The sequence below is a fragment of the Barbatula barbatula genome, assembly GCF_947034865.1.
Source record: "Barbatula barbatula genome assembly, chromosome: 9".
Classification (NCBI taxonomy): Eukaryota; Metazoa; Chordata; class Actinopteri; order Cypriniformes; family Nemacheilidae; genus Barbatula; species Barbatula barbatula.
This window is the reverse complement of record NC_136772.1, coordinates 3,088,970-3,105,593: the sequence shown is the minus strand read 5'-3', so window position 1 is coordinate 3,105,593 and position 16,624 is coordinate 3,088,970. Positions and strand designations below refer to the sequence as shown.

Sequence of the window (16,624 nt, the reverse complement as noted above, 5' to 3'; positions counted from 1 at the left end):
CCAGAAAGAACTGTAAAGCAACAGTCAACTTATTAAATCAAATTGGCTGTACATGTCACTTGAATTTAAATGATATTGACTTATAGACGGTTTCATCGGACGCACGCGCCTGGGCCACAGTTAACTTCCGGTCTGTGTGTGGTTATAATATATAACCATTTATTTTATATTTAATTTATATTAATATTATATCATATATCAATTGTATTGAAATAAATTAACATCACTCGACTGATATGAACTCTTTGTGGAGATCTCCTGGAAGTTATGATGGGCCACATAACGTTTGTTTGTGTTAACCTTGTGCCGCTGGAACCATCTATAAAATGAAGGTTAAAATAACTAGATTTTTAAGTTATAAGACCTAGGAGCCAATTTGGTTTAACAAAACCATAGAAGGCAGCTTTTAATCTAAAGTATTTTGCTTTGAATGGGTTTATAGCGTGAGGTACTATCTTGTACTAAAGCGTGAGGCTCGTTGAAATTATGCCACATGTGGGAGTCATCAAATAACAGCAGACATTAAAATCTCCTCATGAATTTCTGTTTGTTCCGCACCCAGTGTCCATATTGAGCCATCCATTCTGTATGAGAAGAGAAAGAAGAGGTAAATGATGTACTGATTTATTTACTTTATGACAAATGGCATAAATAGTACAAAGAAGTAAATATATATTAGGATTTTGGCCTTAAGGTTAGATGAAACATTTCTGGGCAGAACATCTTTTACATTTTGGCATTTAGCCGAGTTTCATCCAGGGGACAATATCCATTATTATTATCCATTGCTTCTATCAAATTGATTTACCCCGATTTGATGTGGGCAGTGTTATTCGAAACAGCTGACAATGAGAACTCTTCAACGGGACCTCCGTGCTCTTCTGGTTGTTGGAAAAGAATCAAAAGAATCACTGACCTCCATACGTCACACTATGAAAACTGACGACAAGAGAAACCGTGCGTTTGGGTCTCTCTTCCTCATTTGAGACGTTTCCTTAAACCACAGGGTCTGTGTTCATGAATATAAACGCTGATCAAAAACAGATGTTGAAATGTGTGTGAAAAATCTGGGAATTGTTTTAGATTTGAAGTGCAGAATTACAATGTGCTATTTTTTCAAGATTACAGTCATTCGTATATAACCATTCAGAAATTAAAACAGGGCATCCTTCATCTTTGTCAGCAGTAGAAAATGTCCAAAGTCTTGCCATTCTGTCTAATTAAAATGTCTTCTACATTAAACTACATGGAATGATTGACAGATGCACTGTTGATATCATAAACCTTCAGTTTCACCCATCACTAATTTAATCAAATTGTTTTTGTTAAAAACAGTAACCTGATAATATTAAGTATCTTTTAATCATTTATTTTCATAAAATATATAAAGCACAAATTATTTTTTTCAGTGTACCGTTACTTCTAACATAAAATCATTGTCAAAAGCAGTCTGGCCTTCAAACCAAATGAAAATGAGATTTGTTTTAATCTGCCCATTGTTATCTCTCTTGATAGTTCCCCTTTCAAATGCCCATGTGTCTATTGTCCTGTGCTCATTCATTCGCATCGTTACCTTGATTGTTCATTATTCCCATGCCATGCCATGGCCTGGCCTGGCCTTGCCTTGCCTTGCCTTGCCTTGCCTTGCCTTGACCCTACCCTACCCTACCCTACCCTACCCTACCCTACCCTACCCTACCCTACCCTACCCTACCCTACCCTACCCTACCCTTGCTGTATTGCAGACGTTGTGTCGCTGTTTGTAATAAGATACGTTTTGCCCCATCGTTGGAAGTGTTTGCTTTCAATTTGTGTTGTTCCGTTCTTGATTTAGCCCCTCGCAGGTCTTTGTTTTGTATTTTTGTTTAATAAATCAGTGTTTCCTTAACCCCTTACCTGCTGCCTGCAATTGGGTTCTCTCCCCGAACACGATCCTGACAATGTCAAGCAGCACAGCAAAAATCTTCGTCTTATTTTATAAATGTGAAATAAGTCAACTTTTTGTAGCTTTAAAATATTATTATTTGTATTATGTAACTTGACATCATTTTAATCACTTCCGGCAAAAGTGCAAATGAATTGCATGTTACAGTTTTTGTTTATTGGGGGAAAGATTTAAACTCTCGCGGTTCAATGTCAATTCTCTGGTCAAATATGACTGCTACTTCAGGTTTCTATTCAGTATGTGTTAACAGGGAAACTGATATTCCAAGAAATGCTAATTAGGTTTTGCACGCAAGGGAGTGAAACAGGCCCAGCGATGCCAAGAGTCACTTATGAGTAACTGTTCTCAAACAAAGCAACAGTTATGCTTATACATAATTTGAGCTTTTTACAGGGGAATAAATGTTTATTATATATTTAACACATCCTGTGAGTCAATATGCAGTCAATATCTGCCTGTTTTCCCCTGGGAATAAAATATCTTCACTGAATCACGTATGAAGAACTTAATATGTCCAACATCTTTCCTCTGTAAATAAGTTTCTTCAGGTTTTTCAACAAATCAGTGTCTTTTCTATCCTCCAGATACATGCCACTTAAATTTAACCACTGTCTGAAAGTCCTATATACTTGTGTATATATAGTATGTACGTGTATATATGTATTCAGGTTATATATGTATCCGTGGAAATAAATACGAGACCATTTAAACATTTCATTAAATCAACATTTCTAGGTGTAATTTGACCATTCAATCCAGAGTCGGTTGAATTTCAGGAAAATCAAACCTCAGGAGTGCGTAAAGTCATCCAACAGCAATGTGAAAGACCGACAGCAGGACAAGACATGAAAACTGTAATAAAAATCAATTTTTTAACTTTTCCTAAATACATGTATACATATTACTGTTGTATTGCTTAAAAGTGAATATGAACTGTTATTTTGACCTATTCTCCAGTTTTCATTTTTTTTTTCATTATATATATATTTATATTTATTATTATATTTAACTCAAACTGTGTTTTCTGCAGCTAGGCTTAAACATCCCAAATTTGTACAATATTTGCTTTTAATGACCTTCGACAGCATCACGAAAAATGGGTCTCATTCAAATACAACAAAATGCATTAAAGCCTTAAAGTTTCAATGTTTCTTATATTTTGCCCATGCTCTTTGGTTTACTAGCATTGTTTTTTCTTTTTTGTCATGCAAGTACCATGCATACAAGTAACATTTTAGGCACTTTAAAATATATTTGAATATTGAACATATGAAGAGCAAAACATACAAACTATGTTATATTTAACAAAAATATATAACAAATATTTAATGACGAAACAGGGTATGTTTCGAACCTTTGAAAACTCTTTTGGTTCTGCAGAATCCTGCTGAGCTTTCAACAGGATTTATAAGAAGATAAATGATTTAAAGCACTTTCACATGTGCTCGTAACATATGAACACAGCACTTCTAATCACATGTGTTATTTCCAATTTAGCAAATAATTGTTGTATGTCGCATTGTATAATGCGTTAACACACGGCCGTGTGTGTGTGTGTCTCATTCACAGGTGCCGAGGGGATGAATGATGAAGGATGGTCTGGACTTTAGTGGTTTTGCAGATGTCTAATGCACATCTCCTCGCTGTTGTTGTTTCAGTGTGTTAAAACAGCTGTACAGTGTGCATTTATAGCTCCTATGGCTTCCTAAAGCCTCTGTGGTCACCTAAAGAGGAGAACATCGGAGAACCTTGAGCAGCTGTTGTATCAGGTGAATCCAACACAGAAGTCTGTATGGTGTTCTTAGATGGATAGTCCACCCAAAAATAAAACTGTGTTTCTGTTTGCTCACCATCATGTCATTTCAAACTTGTATGACTTTCTTTCATCCACAGAACACAAAAGTAGATATTCTGAAGAATGTTAATAACCAGACAACACTGGTCCCCACAGACACCCATTGTATGGACACGAAACCACTAAAACATTTCTCAAAATATATAATTGTGTATTCAACAGAAGAAAAGTGAATATACAGGCCTTGATTACATTTTCCAACAATTCCATAGTCAAAGAACTTGTCTTTTTTTCTTTTTTTTCCAATTGGTTCATTATCTCAAAATAAACTGTTCTCTTCTTTCAAGTCAACGCCATTTGCTCGATCACAACCTGCCGTGAGTTTTAGATAACTGTGTGTGCTTAAAGATCTCGCTGTGATAAGATCTCTGCAAGAAGCTGCAGGTTCCTTTCAAATATTCTGTAGATGACCAACATAGCGCTTAAAAAGCCCCATTTATCACGTTTACATTGTCTGGCCAAATAGATGCTTTATCTGTTGGGCATCTTGTATTTACCCAGACATTAACACCCCGTTAGACTTCAAAAAAGAGGTTCCAATAAATCCTTTGAATAACTCCCGACTGTCAACAGAGGTTTGAGCATCATAGAGAGAGTGAAAGCTCAATAAAATATGTACAAATATTCATAATAACTTAAAAAACTTTAAATATCGATGACCCAAGAAGTTATGTACAACTATATGATATAGCCTACTTTGTCTAAACATAGTTTGTCTGCATTGGTTTTTGAAGAACAGTACAATATTTCTAAACTCTACAAATCTTGAATGGTGGAATCATCAAAACATCTGAAAATATATAAACCTGTATTTGGCATTTCGTAAAAAGACATTGATCCAGACGTCTCAGATGTTTTACAAAAACGAAGACAATACGTTCTTAATTAAACGTGTTATAACCATTACAGGGAGGAATAAAACGCAGTGTTCATGTTGGCAAAATTTTATTCTTTGGGTGAAATATTCCACCAATAGACCCCGATCCCCACAAGCGAGCTTGCGTATTTATAGTCTGTTTAATCGAGTCGCGCACCTGATGGTTCATAAACCCTTTAGCCCTCAATAATTCTTCGACTCCCCACCGTGTGAACGAATCTCTCTCCGTCGACTAAATGAACGGAACTCAATCAATAAGAGACATGAACATTTTTAAGTGATGTTCATTAAAACAAGTATAAAACTTTAATCACAACGTAAATTTCAAAACGCATTTATGATGGCTCAAAATGACGTGTTTTCCGTGAACTCTTGTTCCTCTCGTAAAAACCACAACGTGGTTACAAGGTGCCACAACTCGCTGACGCCAGAATTGGGAAAAGCGCTGCCAGCCGGGAGAGCCTGTCCAGCGGCCCCAGGTGGGTATTTTCCACCTCACAATGAAAGAAAATAAACGTGTAGCGTTCCCGCAGGGTCACCCAGTCCTCACGGCATAACCAGCGCAACCGCATCTCCGGGAACGATGCCTCACCTGGGCAACACACGCGCGTTCGTGCGCACGGCCCCTGATTCTTCTCCAAAGTTCTCTAATGCTCGAAATGACCTTTCACGGTTACCAGTGAACCTTGAGCCTCAATTTGAGGTGTGCTGTTTTACGGCGTTCTCCATGATATCATAAGCGCTGGACGGGGGAAGCCGCGGTTTGGGGTGTACGGAGGGGTTACGGCGTTGAGGGATGTTGCTCCAGCGCGCATGCGGGCGAGAGAAGCCTTCATCCAAGGTAAGCAGCGTGTCGCGGTGGACGCGGGTGCGAGGCCTGTTCCAGCGCCGGTGCCAGGACACACACTGCGCATTATGAAGAGAACTCCTGACGGACAAATGGAAAAAGAAGACGGTGTTTGATGTGTTGCCACAGCCCCTGGATTTGTCATCTTCCGAACATATAAATACCGGGACGGAGGGCTTTGAACCCACCCCGTCTGTTCTGCTTTCTGTTCCCTAGGTAAAATCGAGGAAGGTTGGATGAACTTTGACCGGAAATGGTAGGAGACGGTAATGGGTCACATTGACACAGTGCTTAAAACCTCTTTCCTTTGCAGAAAGATGGGGAACAAAGAAGGTTTGGCACATACATATGGGTCTGTGTGACTACTTATGGTGTCATTCGTTTCTGTTAAAATCATTTCTACAGTTTAATATCTTAATATGCAGAAACGCGAAAATTAAGTCACGGCGGGTTAATTGATCATCTCCACACGATGACGCGTTTAGGGGCGTGGCTACCCGATGGTCTGACCAATGGCAGATGGAGGTAACGTTCAGTCAGGAAACTTCGGTCGAGGCGCGCGAATAACACCCTTCACAAAAGTAAGATTTCTAACGCATTTTTAAATCTTTAGTTTAAAAATGACTACGCTAAAGTTGTACAATATTCACGTCGTTAGAAGTTAGAGATTGAAGTGACAAAACTGAATGGATTCTTAAAGTTGTGGTTGCTTTTTTCGGTCGCTGCCTGGGTTTTTGTTTGGATAAAAGCGTCTGCTAAATGACTAAGTGTAACGTAAATGTAAATATAGGCCTAAACAAATATAAGAACTATTCACATAGATACTATTCTGTAATTAAGGTACACAAATATACACATATATACTTAAATGATATACACAAATACCATTGTGCGTTTTCAAAAGTAGCTGATCTTCACATCGTGAAGAAAAACAGTTAAAAAATAATAATTTACTTGACACATACGAATAAACATGGCGTTGTGTGATGTTTAATGGCGAATGTGTCACACTTTAAGTGAATTGATGTTACATCACCGCCACCTAGTGGAAACATTCGGCAACGTCGCGCGATCGTTTTCCACAGAAAATGACTTCTGGAACTACAAATAAAATAAAAACACCCAATTTTAAAGGAGAAAATAACTACACCTTAAAAATATGACAGTCCACCGGAGAAAGAATGTATCTGTTATGGAAACAATGCATAAGTTACAGTAATGTAACTCTAAACAGTTGTAAAACTCATCTGGCTTATAACAGGATATGTACAGTAAGAGTAGTTTAATGATTCAGAAATACGCATCAAAAAGGCATGAGAAAAATGCATCTGTTATATACAGTCTGTGTGAAGAAATTACAACATTAATGTTGACAGTACATTCATATATCACAAAGGTAAATATTGCACTGTGGTGACCTCATCTTGAATCAGTAACATCACATTTGCAGATGCTTGTCCTGAAATACACAGAACCATTTTCTGCAGCAGCAGAGGTGATATCACTCCTTTCTACGGTCCATTTGGCAGTGAACAAATAAAAAGAAATCTCGCTCTCATTAAAGAGTCTTTTTTAAAGTGTGTGTTTTCCCCTCGGTCACACCGCACAGTAAGAAAAGGGCATCTGTGGATCTCAAGATGTGTAGAGTCCTATAGTTCATCCTGTGGGGCAGTAAATCAAACCGATTGAAATCAAGATTGTACAACAGAATTAACTCCACACTACATTGAACAAATACCGACAGTATCTTACTTTAAACTTTGAGGATTTCCCATGTATTGCAAGCTGCTGTAGTCGCTGTCGGAGAATATCTGCGATGACGTTGGCGTCCCTGCTGTTAATAGGCTCTCCACCCTGATCTCGCTAAGAATGCGTCACGGAAAGTATGTACTAGTTAGAGGTACATTTATGCATTACATTTAGGAATCTAGCAGATGCATCACAGCATCTAGATGGAATTAAATTCTAGCAGGTGCTTGTCTTACCCGCCGGGTGCCCAGACGGGGGTAAAACCTGACAGTGGGGTAAGCCTTGATCCCAGCGCTCTGACAGATCTGGTAATGTGTCTGACAGTCCACTTTGCCAGCTCTCACCGTACCCTTCATCATCTGCACAACAGGTGAACAGGTTGCTGTTATTCATGATCGGCTCACTTGTAGTGACTACAGAAGAAAGCCAGGAACCATTCTTTTATTTCTCTGAGGATGGGCGGTATGATAATATATTCAATCTGTGCCGGAGTACAAATCAGCCAGTAGAAATATGTTCTATGTTAAATTACATTTTGGATTATATAGTGCCCAGCCTAAATTGAGATGTTAGTTTGCCAAAACTGCACTAAATCTAAACAAAGTCTGTTCAGAAAGCATCTATATACATACAAAATTCTTCCGTGGGAGCGTTAAAGAAAACACGCAGGTGATTGGCGAAAGCATAATTTTATCATTGACCTGCCAGTGCCAGTTGAAGTGCATTTGCAACTAGATTTACATTTTTTAAAGGAAACACCAGTACTCGCAAAGATGCAAATAATTGTCAACGGCTGTTGCATTGGGAATGCTGTTTGTATCCCTCAGAATTTAAAACATCTATTTCCGTATCAGTGGGAAACTTTCAAACTTTAATCTACTTAAACTTCTTTAAGCATGAGGCAAAAGTGTGTTAATGGTACATTGGATTAGTGTGATTGTACATCGAAAAAAGTCTCACCCTGGCAAGGACTTCAAACTCCGGGGCAAAGTGTTGGCAGGGGCCACACCACGGGGCGTAAAAATCCAACACCCAATGATCCTTTCCTCCCAAAACCTGTTTCGAAAAATCTTCAGGTGACAGATCCACTGAGGCTTGAGGCAGAGAACTGGAGACGGAGGAATCCAGGGGTCAAAACTTACAAAATGCTAAATCTATTAAACACATGGCTTTGCATAATTATACACAAAATAAGACTAAACCATTCCTACGCGGCCTGTTCCTACGTGAAGAAGCTGTGTAATCTGTATTAACAAGCACAGACAACCATGTCTTAAGACCGAATATCACAATCACATTATGACTCAAACTAGTAGAAAAGGTTTTTGGGTTGAAGCATTTTTAAGAATTGCTTCAATCCTAAGGGTTTTAATAAATTAATTTAAAACTTAGGTTTTCAATGTACTTGGCGTTAAAGGATGTTTGGTTCTAATAGAAAAATATTAAGTATTCCAAATAGAAATATGCATCCAATATTGACAAAATGAGAAACACAGAAAATGTTTTCAAAAGTTTGTCCAGCTATTACTGTCCCTGAAATGTTCTGCACAAAAAGAGATCCTGCTCACCCCAAGGCCCATGTCTTGAGGGAAGACGCATCCCGATGCCACCCGTTATAAGTTCTGTAACCAATGAGAGAAAGAGAGAAACAAATCTTGTAAAATCAGTGTGCGAGAGGTACAGACAGTAACTCATATGAGTGAGAAAGCAAAGCGTACTGGTATTGATCATTGCGGTTAGTGTTCTGAGGAAAGAGCCGTATCTCTGGATATGCTCGGACGTTTTCGCTCTGACATAATGAATGGTGTCTCTGACAGTCAACTGTGCCCACGTTTATAATCCCGCTCAGCATCTGAAAACAGACACAGAAATGATATATAATGATAATATAATGTAATATGCATTGCTAACACGATCAAATAAATTAAGTTCGCAATTAAGTGCAAAGTCAATTTGACACAATTCATCAGGCATTTTCAGTCATTTTGGTTTTAGTTAAATCCTAATCAATGCAAATAATAATTGTGTAGATCTAGTTTAGTCTAATATCTAAAAGCAGACAGAGAGATTGTTGTACCCGTGCCATTCTCCTCCACTCGGGCAGCAGGGCCTGGCAGGGGCCACACCATGGAGCATAGAAATCAACCATCCAAGTGTCTGTGGACTTGCGTTTCTTCACCAACTCCTGGAATGACTCTGGGGTCAAAGTCACCACCACAGGGTTCACCAGGTCCTGCAGAAGACAAATCATGTATCTCATCAATATCAAGTGTAGACCTCCTGCTGAACTAACTAGATCGGAATAAAACCTGAAATGGAAACAGCCATTGTAGCAGAATAAATGTATAGCGAGTAAACATCTATTTAAAAATAATACAGTACTGTGAATATTCTACTGTATAGTGATATCAGGGTATGAAAACTTGAAAACTGAAACATGTTGAAAGCTGTGTCTAAGTCCCTCTAACCCTCACCTCTATGAACTCCAGGATGCCGTCTGCAGAGTGATGACCCTCATACTCATGGATGCTGGACTTGTTGAAAATCACTGTTGTTGGATATGCATGAATGTTGTGCTGAGGAAGAAAGATGATGATGAAGGTAATGAGAGCCAGCTGTCTACACAAGTATTATATTATTGGTAAAATCAGCTTTTTGTTTATAAAAATGGATGTCAACAACAATCATGAAACATTTTTGCCCGGTTTCATAGACACGGCTTAGCCTTGAATTAAGATATTTATGTTGCTTTTATAAAAAGGCCTCAGAATCACACATTGATGGTGTGCAAAAAATGGCACTAATATATATTTAAAGATATTTCTGGGCAAGTTATATTCAGTTAAGACCGGTCACACATTCATTTTAGTCTGGGACTAGCCTTAAGCTTCGTCTAAGTCTACATGGCGGGTCCCTGTCAGACTCAGAACAGACAATTTGGTTTAATCATTTGTAAATATAACATTATATATGATATAACAACATATATTTATATTTAATTTCTAAAAAAACCTATCAAAATTATTTTTGAGAGGTTGTTATCTGGGAATAATAAACCTGCAAACGTCGCGACTGGCCAATCAGAAACAAGCATTCAAACGGCCTTGTGATAAGTCTTAATATCAGCACCAAACTAAAAGTCAATCCATCTGAGCAATCCATAAAAACATAACATAGACTGCATTTTTACAGTAATCGAACATTTCAAGATGTGGCATCTATATATACATAACTATGGGTGCTGTTACTGATGCACCTACACCTTTAAAAATGTGTGGTAACTCTGGTTTCCTGTGGAGAAGATGATGATTTTTGTAATCATCAGATCACACTGGTAACTAAGACAGGAAGCTCCTTATTAACTACATGCTCTGCATCCACAAGAAGACAAAAGACGTTAAGCCCAGGAAGTCGACAGATATCGGGCCATACCAAAACCTGTCACAGCTGAGCATAGGTAATATTAAATGTGCTGTGTAACTGTACCATGTTGCAAAGCCCCTCGTGTACAGTACAGTCCAGAGTCCCAAACTTCAGCTGTCCAACCAGCTGGATGGAGGCTTTTCTCAGTTCAGGGAGAAGAGCTCGACATGGTGGACACCACTGTAAAACAGAAACACAACCATATTACACTTACTTTCTTTAATATATAAATATATAAGTAAGCAATTACTAATTATATGAACGTAAACAAATGTGTTCCATACACAAAACACACATCATACAAACATGAAGAACTTGGTAATAGTAATATTTTATAAATAGGACGATCTATTTTAAAAAATGCCATATAATATACATAAGTATGTCGTCAGAGATGTATAAAGACTTACATAATGAAGTGTTATGATTTTATTAAATTAGAATGAGCTATTTCTATCTACATACACTATCATACACTACATTCTTGGTATTTTGCCGACTGAGCAGTCATGCATTTTCATTATATAAAGAATTAAAAATGTTACACCACCTTGAGCTCAAAAGAATGCGCCATTGGCAGGAAGTTACCATGGCAATGTGGCTACAGGCTTAGAAGAGGTAAAAATAATCAGCTTTCAGCAGAAGTTTAATAGAGTTTCAGATATATTGATAACTCACAGGTGCAAAGAAGTCAACCAGCCAGGGCTCTTTCTCATGACTGGGGAAGTTCTCAGGTCTGAGAGTGGTCACATGGGCGCTGACGCTCTCTTTAGCAAATGCTACTATATTATACAGGGCATCTTTACCTGAAAAATGTACACGGCATAGTGGGCGTCAGAAAACAGTTAAACATTGTCAATACAGACTAAAATGTAAATGTTACGTTTTAAAAGCATTGCAATGTGCAGAAAAGCATGTTTGAACTCACCATGGTGAATCTCATAATCATGAATTCCAAGTCCTTTAAAAACAGCCACACATGGTTTGTGAATATACAGAGAAGTGCAGAGGTCTGAATCAGAGATACAATCCACTTTCCCCACCTATAGAGACAGAACAACTTAAATCCAACATTCCAAGCGAAATCATGACTATTACAATTTTAAATACACTTTCCATCCTCAGTGTTGTTCCCAAACCTGTATGATTCTTCCATGGAACATAAAAGGTGTTAGGAAAAATGTCCAAATTGTTCCTTTATTATGTATGAAAACAGCAGCGCCAATCTCTCCCATAACGTTCCACAGATAACAGAATCATATAGCTTTGGACATAAACATTGGGGTAATAATACATTGGGGTGAATGAATTTTCAGTTCTGCGAGAAATGAAGCACCTGTATGTGAGAGTCTTTCAACAGAACTTTGAGTTTTTTGAACTCGTGTGATGCCAGGTCATCATTTCCAAATGAGAAGCTGACGAGCCATCGATGATGAGCTAATTTATGCTGAAATGACAAGAAATTCTAGATATTTTAGCACAGTTGAACGCACAGTTATGCACTACGCTAGGTGTCTGTTGTCTTATGTAAACACTGATACAGGTAATGTTGGGTGCGGTACAGTTCAGTGTAAACGTGCTCATCTAGATATGCGAGCTTATATTTGTTCACATGGTGTTCGTGATGAAACGCACGCAAGATCGTACCTCAAAGCTCTCCTTTGTGAGCATCTCCAAGTCAGGCAGATGCTTTAATACTTGCGCATATATTTCTTTAGCATCCAAACTCTGGATGAACTGCAAAAATGAAAGTGAAAGAATCAGCGCATCGCATCAACACTTTTTTTTAAAGGTTTAAAGTAAAGCAATTACAGTAAAAGTATGAGGCCATGCATAAATGTTCATAGGTATCAGACTAACCAACACGCTTCCTTTCTGAGTAAGAGAACTGCCAGGGGGGAAGAGGGCTGTTGTGCTCGTGGTGACTTCAAAGCTGTCACATAGGTCTACCTGTTTGGAGCAATCTGTCCAGCCTACATGTGCCAGACCGTCCTGAAGAAACAAATATGAATATTCATAATATTATAAAACACGATATTACAGACAAATTTTATAATAAATGACATACCAACATTCCAGCCAGCTTTCGTCTCGTCTGAGATTCCAGGCAGTCTATGAGAAACAATATTGTTTAAGCGACTTTTCAGCAAGACAGAGAGCGAGTCTTTATTTAATTAAACTATTTAAGTTTAATAGTCATACCTCCGGTGTCAGCACAGAAAGTTATCAGCCAGCCAATTCTTTCTGCAAACGCACGATCAATCTCAGAGAAGATATTGCCTGAAAATACAAATCCGTACACAAAATGTTAAAGACAAAATATATTTTTAATGTTTCAAATGCTTCAACTGTAAACACCATTAAATGTGGTCTAAAAGGGACAGGTCGCCCAAAACTTTTTATTCTGTTTATAATTTACTCACCCTCGAGTGGTTGCACATATGTATAATTTTTTTTTGATCGGATGAATACAGAGAAAGATATTTGGAAGAATCCTTGTAACAAAACAGTTCTTGGCCACCACTGACTACCATAGAAGGAAAAAGCAATGGTGGTTTGATTACAAGCATTCTTCCAAATATCTTGGTTATGTGTTCATCAGACCAAAGAAATGTATACAGATTTGGACGAACTTGATGGTGAGTAAATGAAGAAAGAATTGAACTTTTCATGTAACCTTTTAGACCAAAGTAGTTCAAAGTTCGAAATGAATACCTTGCCAAAGTTCTGTCACTTTGCTCTGCACAAGTTGCATCGCAAACTTCGTAAGACTTGCTTTCGATCTGTCGCCATAGTATTTCTCTGGATTCTGTTGACATGATTGCATTTATATTTTAGTGTGACTGTAAACATCAAACATTACATACATGTATATATATAACAGTATATATATCCTGACGAAAGCTAAATCTAAATTCTCTTACCATTCCATTCCTGAAAACATAAAGGCTGGGATAGCTGTTGATTCCTTTACTCCGGCACAGCATGCCATTATCACCACAGTTCACAGCACCGATCCGAATCACCCCGTCCATCTCCTTAGCAAACTCCCGCCACTATGGGACACGATGACATGACGGTCAAATAAACTACAGCACACGTGAGGAGGAAGCGAATTTGAGATGACACGTCATGTTACATACCGTGGGAGCTAGGTCGTGACAGTGCGAGCAGCGTGGAAAGTAGAAATTCACGAACCAGACTTCTCCCGAATTTATCGCTGCATCTGTGGAAAACAAAAACCATGTGACTTTCCACCGTTTGCAAGAACAGGTCAGGGCTCTTTTTGAAAATAAATAATACAAGATCAGCTGAAACAGGTGATGGGAGAATTAACATGTTAAAAAATGTGTAGGTCACATTTCTACCCAAAAAGCCCCAAATACATAAAACAGGGTTCACTTAATGTGTGCAAAATGTGATCTTTTAATTTTAGGGGGACGGCATGACCTGTGTTTTACACAAACAAAAATTTTTACAAATATAATGCCTAGTCTGGGTCAAATGTGCTTTACTTACCAAAGTCTCCTCTGTCCAGTGTAATAATTTCTAGATCATCATCATAAATGCCTGAAAAACGAAGTACCATTGTTGTTATCCAGTGTAAACGAGTACAGCGTATCTTCAACAAAACCTTAAGCTTTGTTTCTCTTTCACTATGCTGTGTGACAATATCCATACAGAATGTGATAATGAAATTAGGTAAATTACCAAAATCATATCTGTAATAGTTCCAGCTTTCATATCTTCCTCCCTGCTGTTCGTCTTGCAGGCCCTTCTCTCCATACTTGTCATATTTCTTCCTCAAGTCTTCATCCTTCAACACCTCATAGGCCCGATTGATCTTCAAGAACTTGTCATGAGCTGATTCATCATTCTACAACGACAGAAAGAAAGAGTCAGTTGACACGCACTTGTCTTGATGGCACGCAATAATGAAGCTACTCACTGGGTTTTTATCCGGATGCATCGTGAGAGCAAGCTTTTTGAAAGCCTGCCGAATTTCACGAGTACTGGCCTCTTTAGAAATACCCAACAACTTGTAGTAATCTTCATCGGAGGAAGTCGCAACAAAAAGCCACACTGCGACAAAAGCAAACAGCAGCGTTCTTCTCGCAGGTCTCAGATGATTCTGCAACCTCTGCATTCTTGAAGGCTGTTGTTGGAGATTTTCGGTGTTTGAAGGATGAAGAAATGTTTACAAGAATGTGGGGATCACCATTCTCAACAAATGAAGCTGTGAATGATGGTGAAAGAGAAAAGGATCTCAGGAAATGTACACGTATGTGTTTACAGAGGGCGGAGCAACTTTCTCCTGCTTTAATCCACATCAGCTCTACATCTGATCTAAACCTGATCATTTATCACATTTAAAGGTTTTATTCAAAGAGAAGCACATTTATGTTGCACATTTATAAGTTTTATTTAAAAGTCTAACGATACGTTATCAATAATAATATATATTTGTATTTAGTGTCATAATTTAGATGTACCACGTTTCTGTATAGATTTTGTCGACTTACAATCTTACGTATAAAACTCCATCATATATTAGGCTACATTTTAAACACTGTGTGATTATATAAACAATCTAATAAACTAACATGCCGCATTTCAACTATTTCTATTGTCAAAATGACACATGCAAGTTTATCTCCTGTTTTAATAGTTGCCTTTATTTTATAATGCTCAATATTAGCATAGTTAAAGAACCCATATGTCTACAAACCTTTATGAGACCAAAGTGAATTAAATAGTTTTTATCCCAGTTAAAATCGAATATTGCAATCATCAGCTCCATAAAACATGTATTTATTACAATTAAATGAAGTGTTTGTTGTGTGTAACGTTATTAGAGACCACACGTTACACGAGCTACAGCAAATACTACACATTAATTATGTATAATAGATGTATTTACAATTAAGCCCTATATAAATAATGTATTGTACTTAATTAATGCACTTATAAATGTTGGTCTGAGACTACAAACTCGAATATGTTAGACAGTCACACGGCTAATAACTGCGCGCGAGTCAAACTTTAAATATAAAACACAATTGTAAGATATTCCTATAGATAAATCAAGTAATGCACGCACTAATGTACTCTCATCTTAAAGATATTGTATCTCACCTTGTCTCGAATATTCTCTGTACTGCTCCAGTACTTCACAGATTCACCGGCTACTGCAGCACAAGTGTGAAGCAGCTAGCGGAAACAGTACTCACATCCGGAATAGAGTGATTTTCTTTCAAAATAAAAGCCTCCACGGCATGAATTATAAAAATATCCACTTTATTGCGTAGCGTGAATCTTATTGTAAAAACATAATATTAAACATTGTTTGGGAATCATTTTTACATGCTTTGCCTGTATGAATCACAATTAATATATTATTAAAATATATATTTTTTAATATAGTGACATTGATTAACCACCCATTCTTGTTGCCCGAGTAATGAAAATGTAACAAACAATGATACTTAACTATTGTAACAAAACAGTAAACATTAGAGTCACAGATTTCTTCACTTATTGTAACTTGAAAATCTAATAGAATTGACTCATTATCTGTAAATTACTTAGTAAATACTAAGCTAAGAAAGTTAAATGCTTTCTCATTTGTAAAAGGTCTAAAAACTACATAAATTGTAGTTTTCCAACAAGCACATTTAAGCTATTCTTTATGACAAACATACTTTGAGTAAATGTTTTTAAATCAATCTACTGTTATCTCCAGTGCAAAACACCACAACCTTGTTTTGAAGGCTGCAATGATGTTATGTGAAAAAGAAGAAAGCATACTTCAGTTTTTTGATCATTTCTTCAGACGTGCTTGCGAAGTATGTACAACACTGCATGCTGTTAAAGCAAAACATATTTCTCTTTTTAGCTCATTTAAACAATCTTGGATCTTTGTATTGC

The 16,624-nt window shown here is 37.5% G+C and overlaps 1 protein-coding gene across 3 annotated transcripts; it reads right to left on the bottom strand.

Moving 5' to 3' along the window:
* Window positions 1–6,289: 6,289 nt before the first annotated feature.
* On the bottom strand, window positions 6,290–15,952 carry dnajc10 (DnaJ (Hsp40) homolog, subfamily C, member 10). 3 transcript variants are annotated; one of them, XM_079464076.1, is made up of 23 exons: window positions 15,833–15,952; window positions 14,646–14,933; window positions 14,408–14,573; window positions 14,216–14,266; window positions 13,840–13,922; window positions 13,621–13,752; window positions 13,412–13,505; window positions 12,899–12,976; window positions 12,765–12,808; window positions 12,557–12,688; window positions 12,344–12,433; window positions 12,033–12,143; window positions 11,625–11,739; window positions 11,375–11,502; window positions 10,760–10,876; window positions 9,748–9,849; window positions 9,351–9,506; window positions 8,992–9,125; window positions 8,842–8,895; window positions 8,234–8,381; window positions 7,510–7,632; window positions 7,277–7,387; window positions 6,290–7,185 (listed from the first exon to the last, which is right to left on the bottom strand). In XM_079464076.1, the coding sequence occupies exons 2-23, from the start codon at window positions 14,841–14,843 to the stop codon at window positions 7,174–7,176; spliced, it is 2,379 nt and encodes a 792-aa protein (XP_079320202.1). In that variant the 5' UTR covers window positions 14,844–14,933; window positions 15,833–15,952; the 3' UTR covers window positions 6,290–7,173. The 3 variants fall into 3 exon arrangements, with proteins under 3 accessions (XP_079320202.1, XP_079320203.1, XP_079320204.1); XM_079464077.1 differs by having other exon boundaries at window positions 15,798–15,840; XM_079464078.1 differs by having other exon boundaries at window positions 6,494–7,185; window positions 14,646–14,852; window positions 15,833–15,894.
* Between the last annotated feature and the right edge of the window lie 672 nt (window positions 15,953–16,624).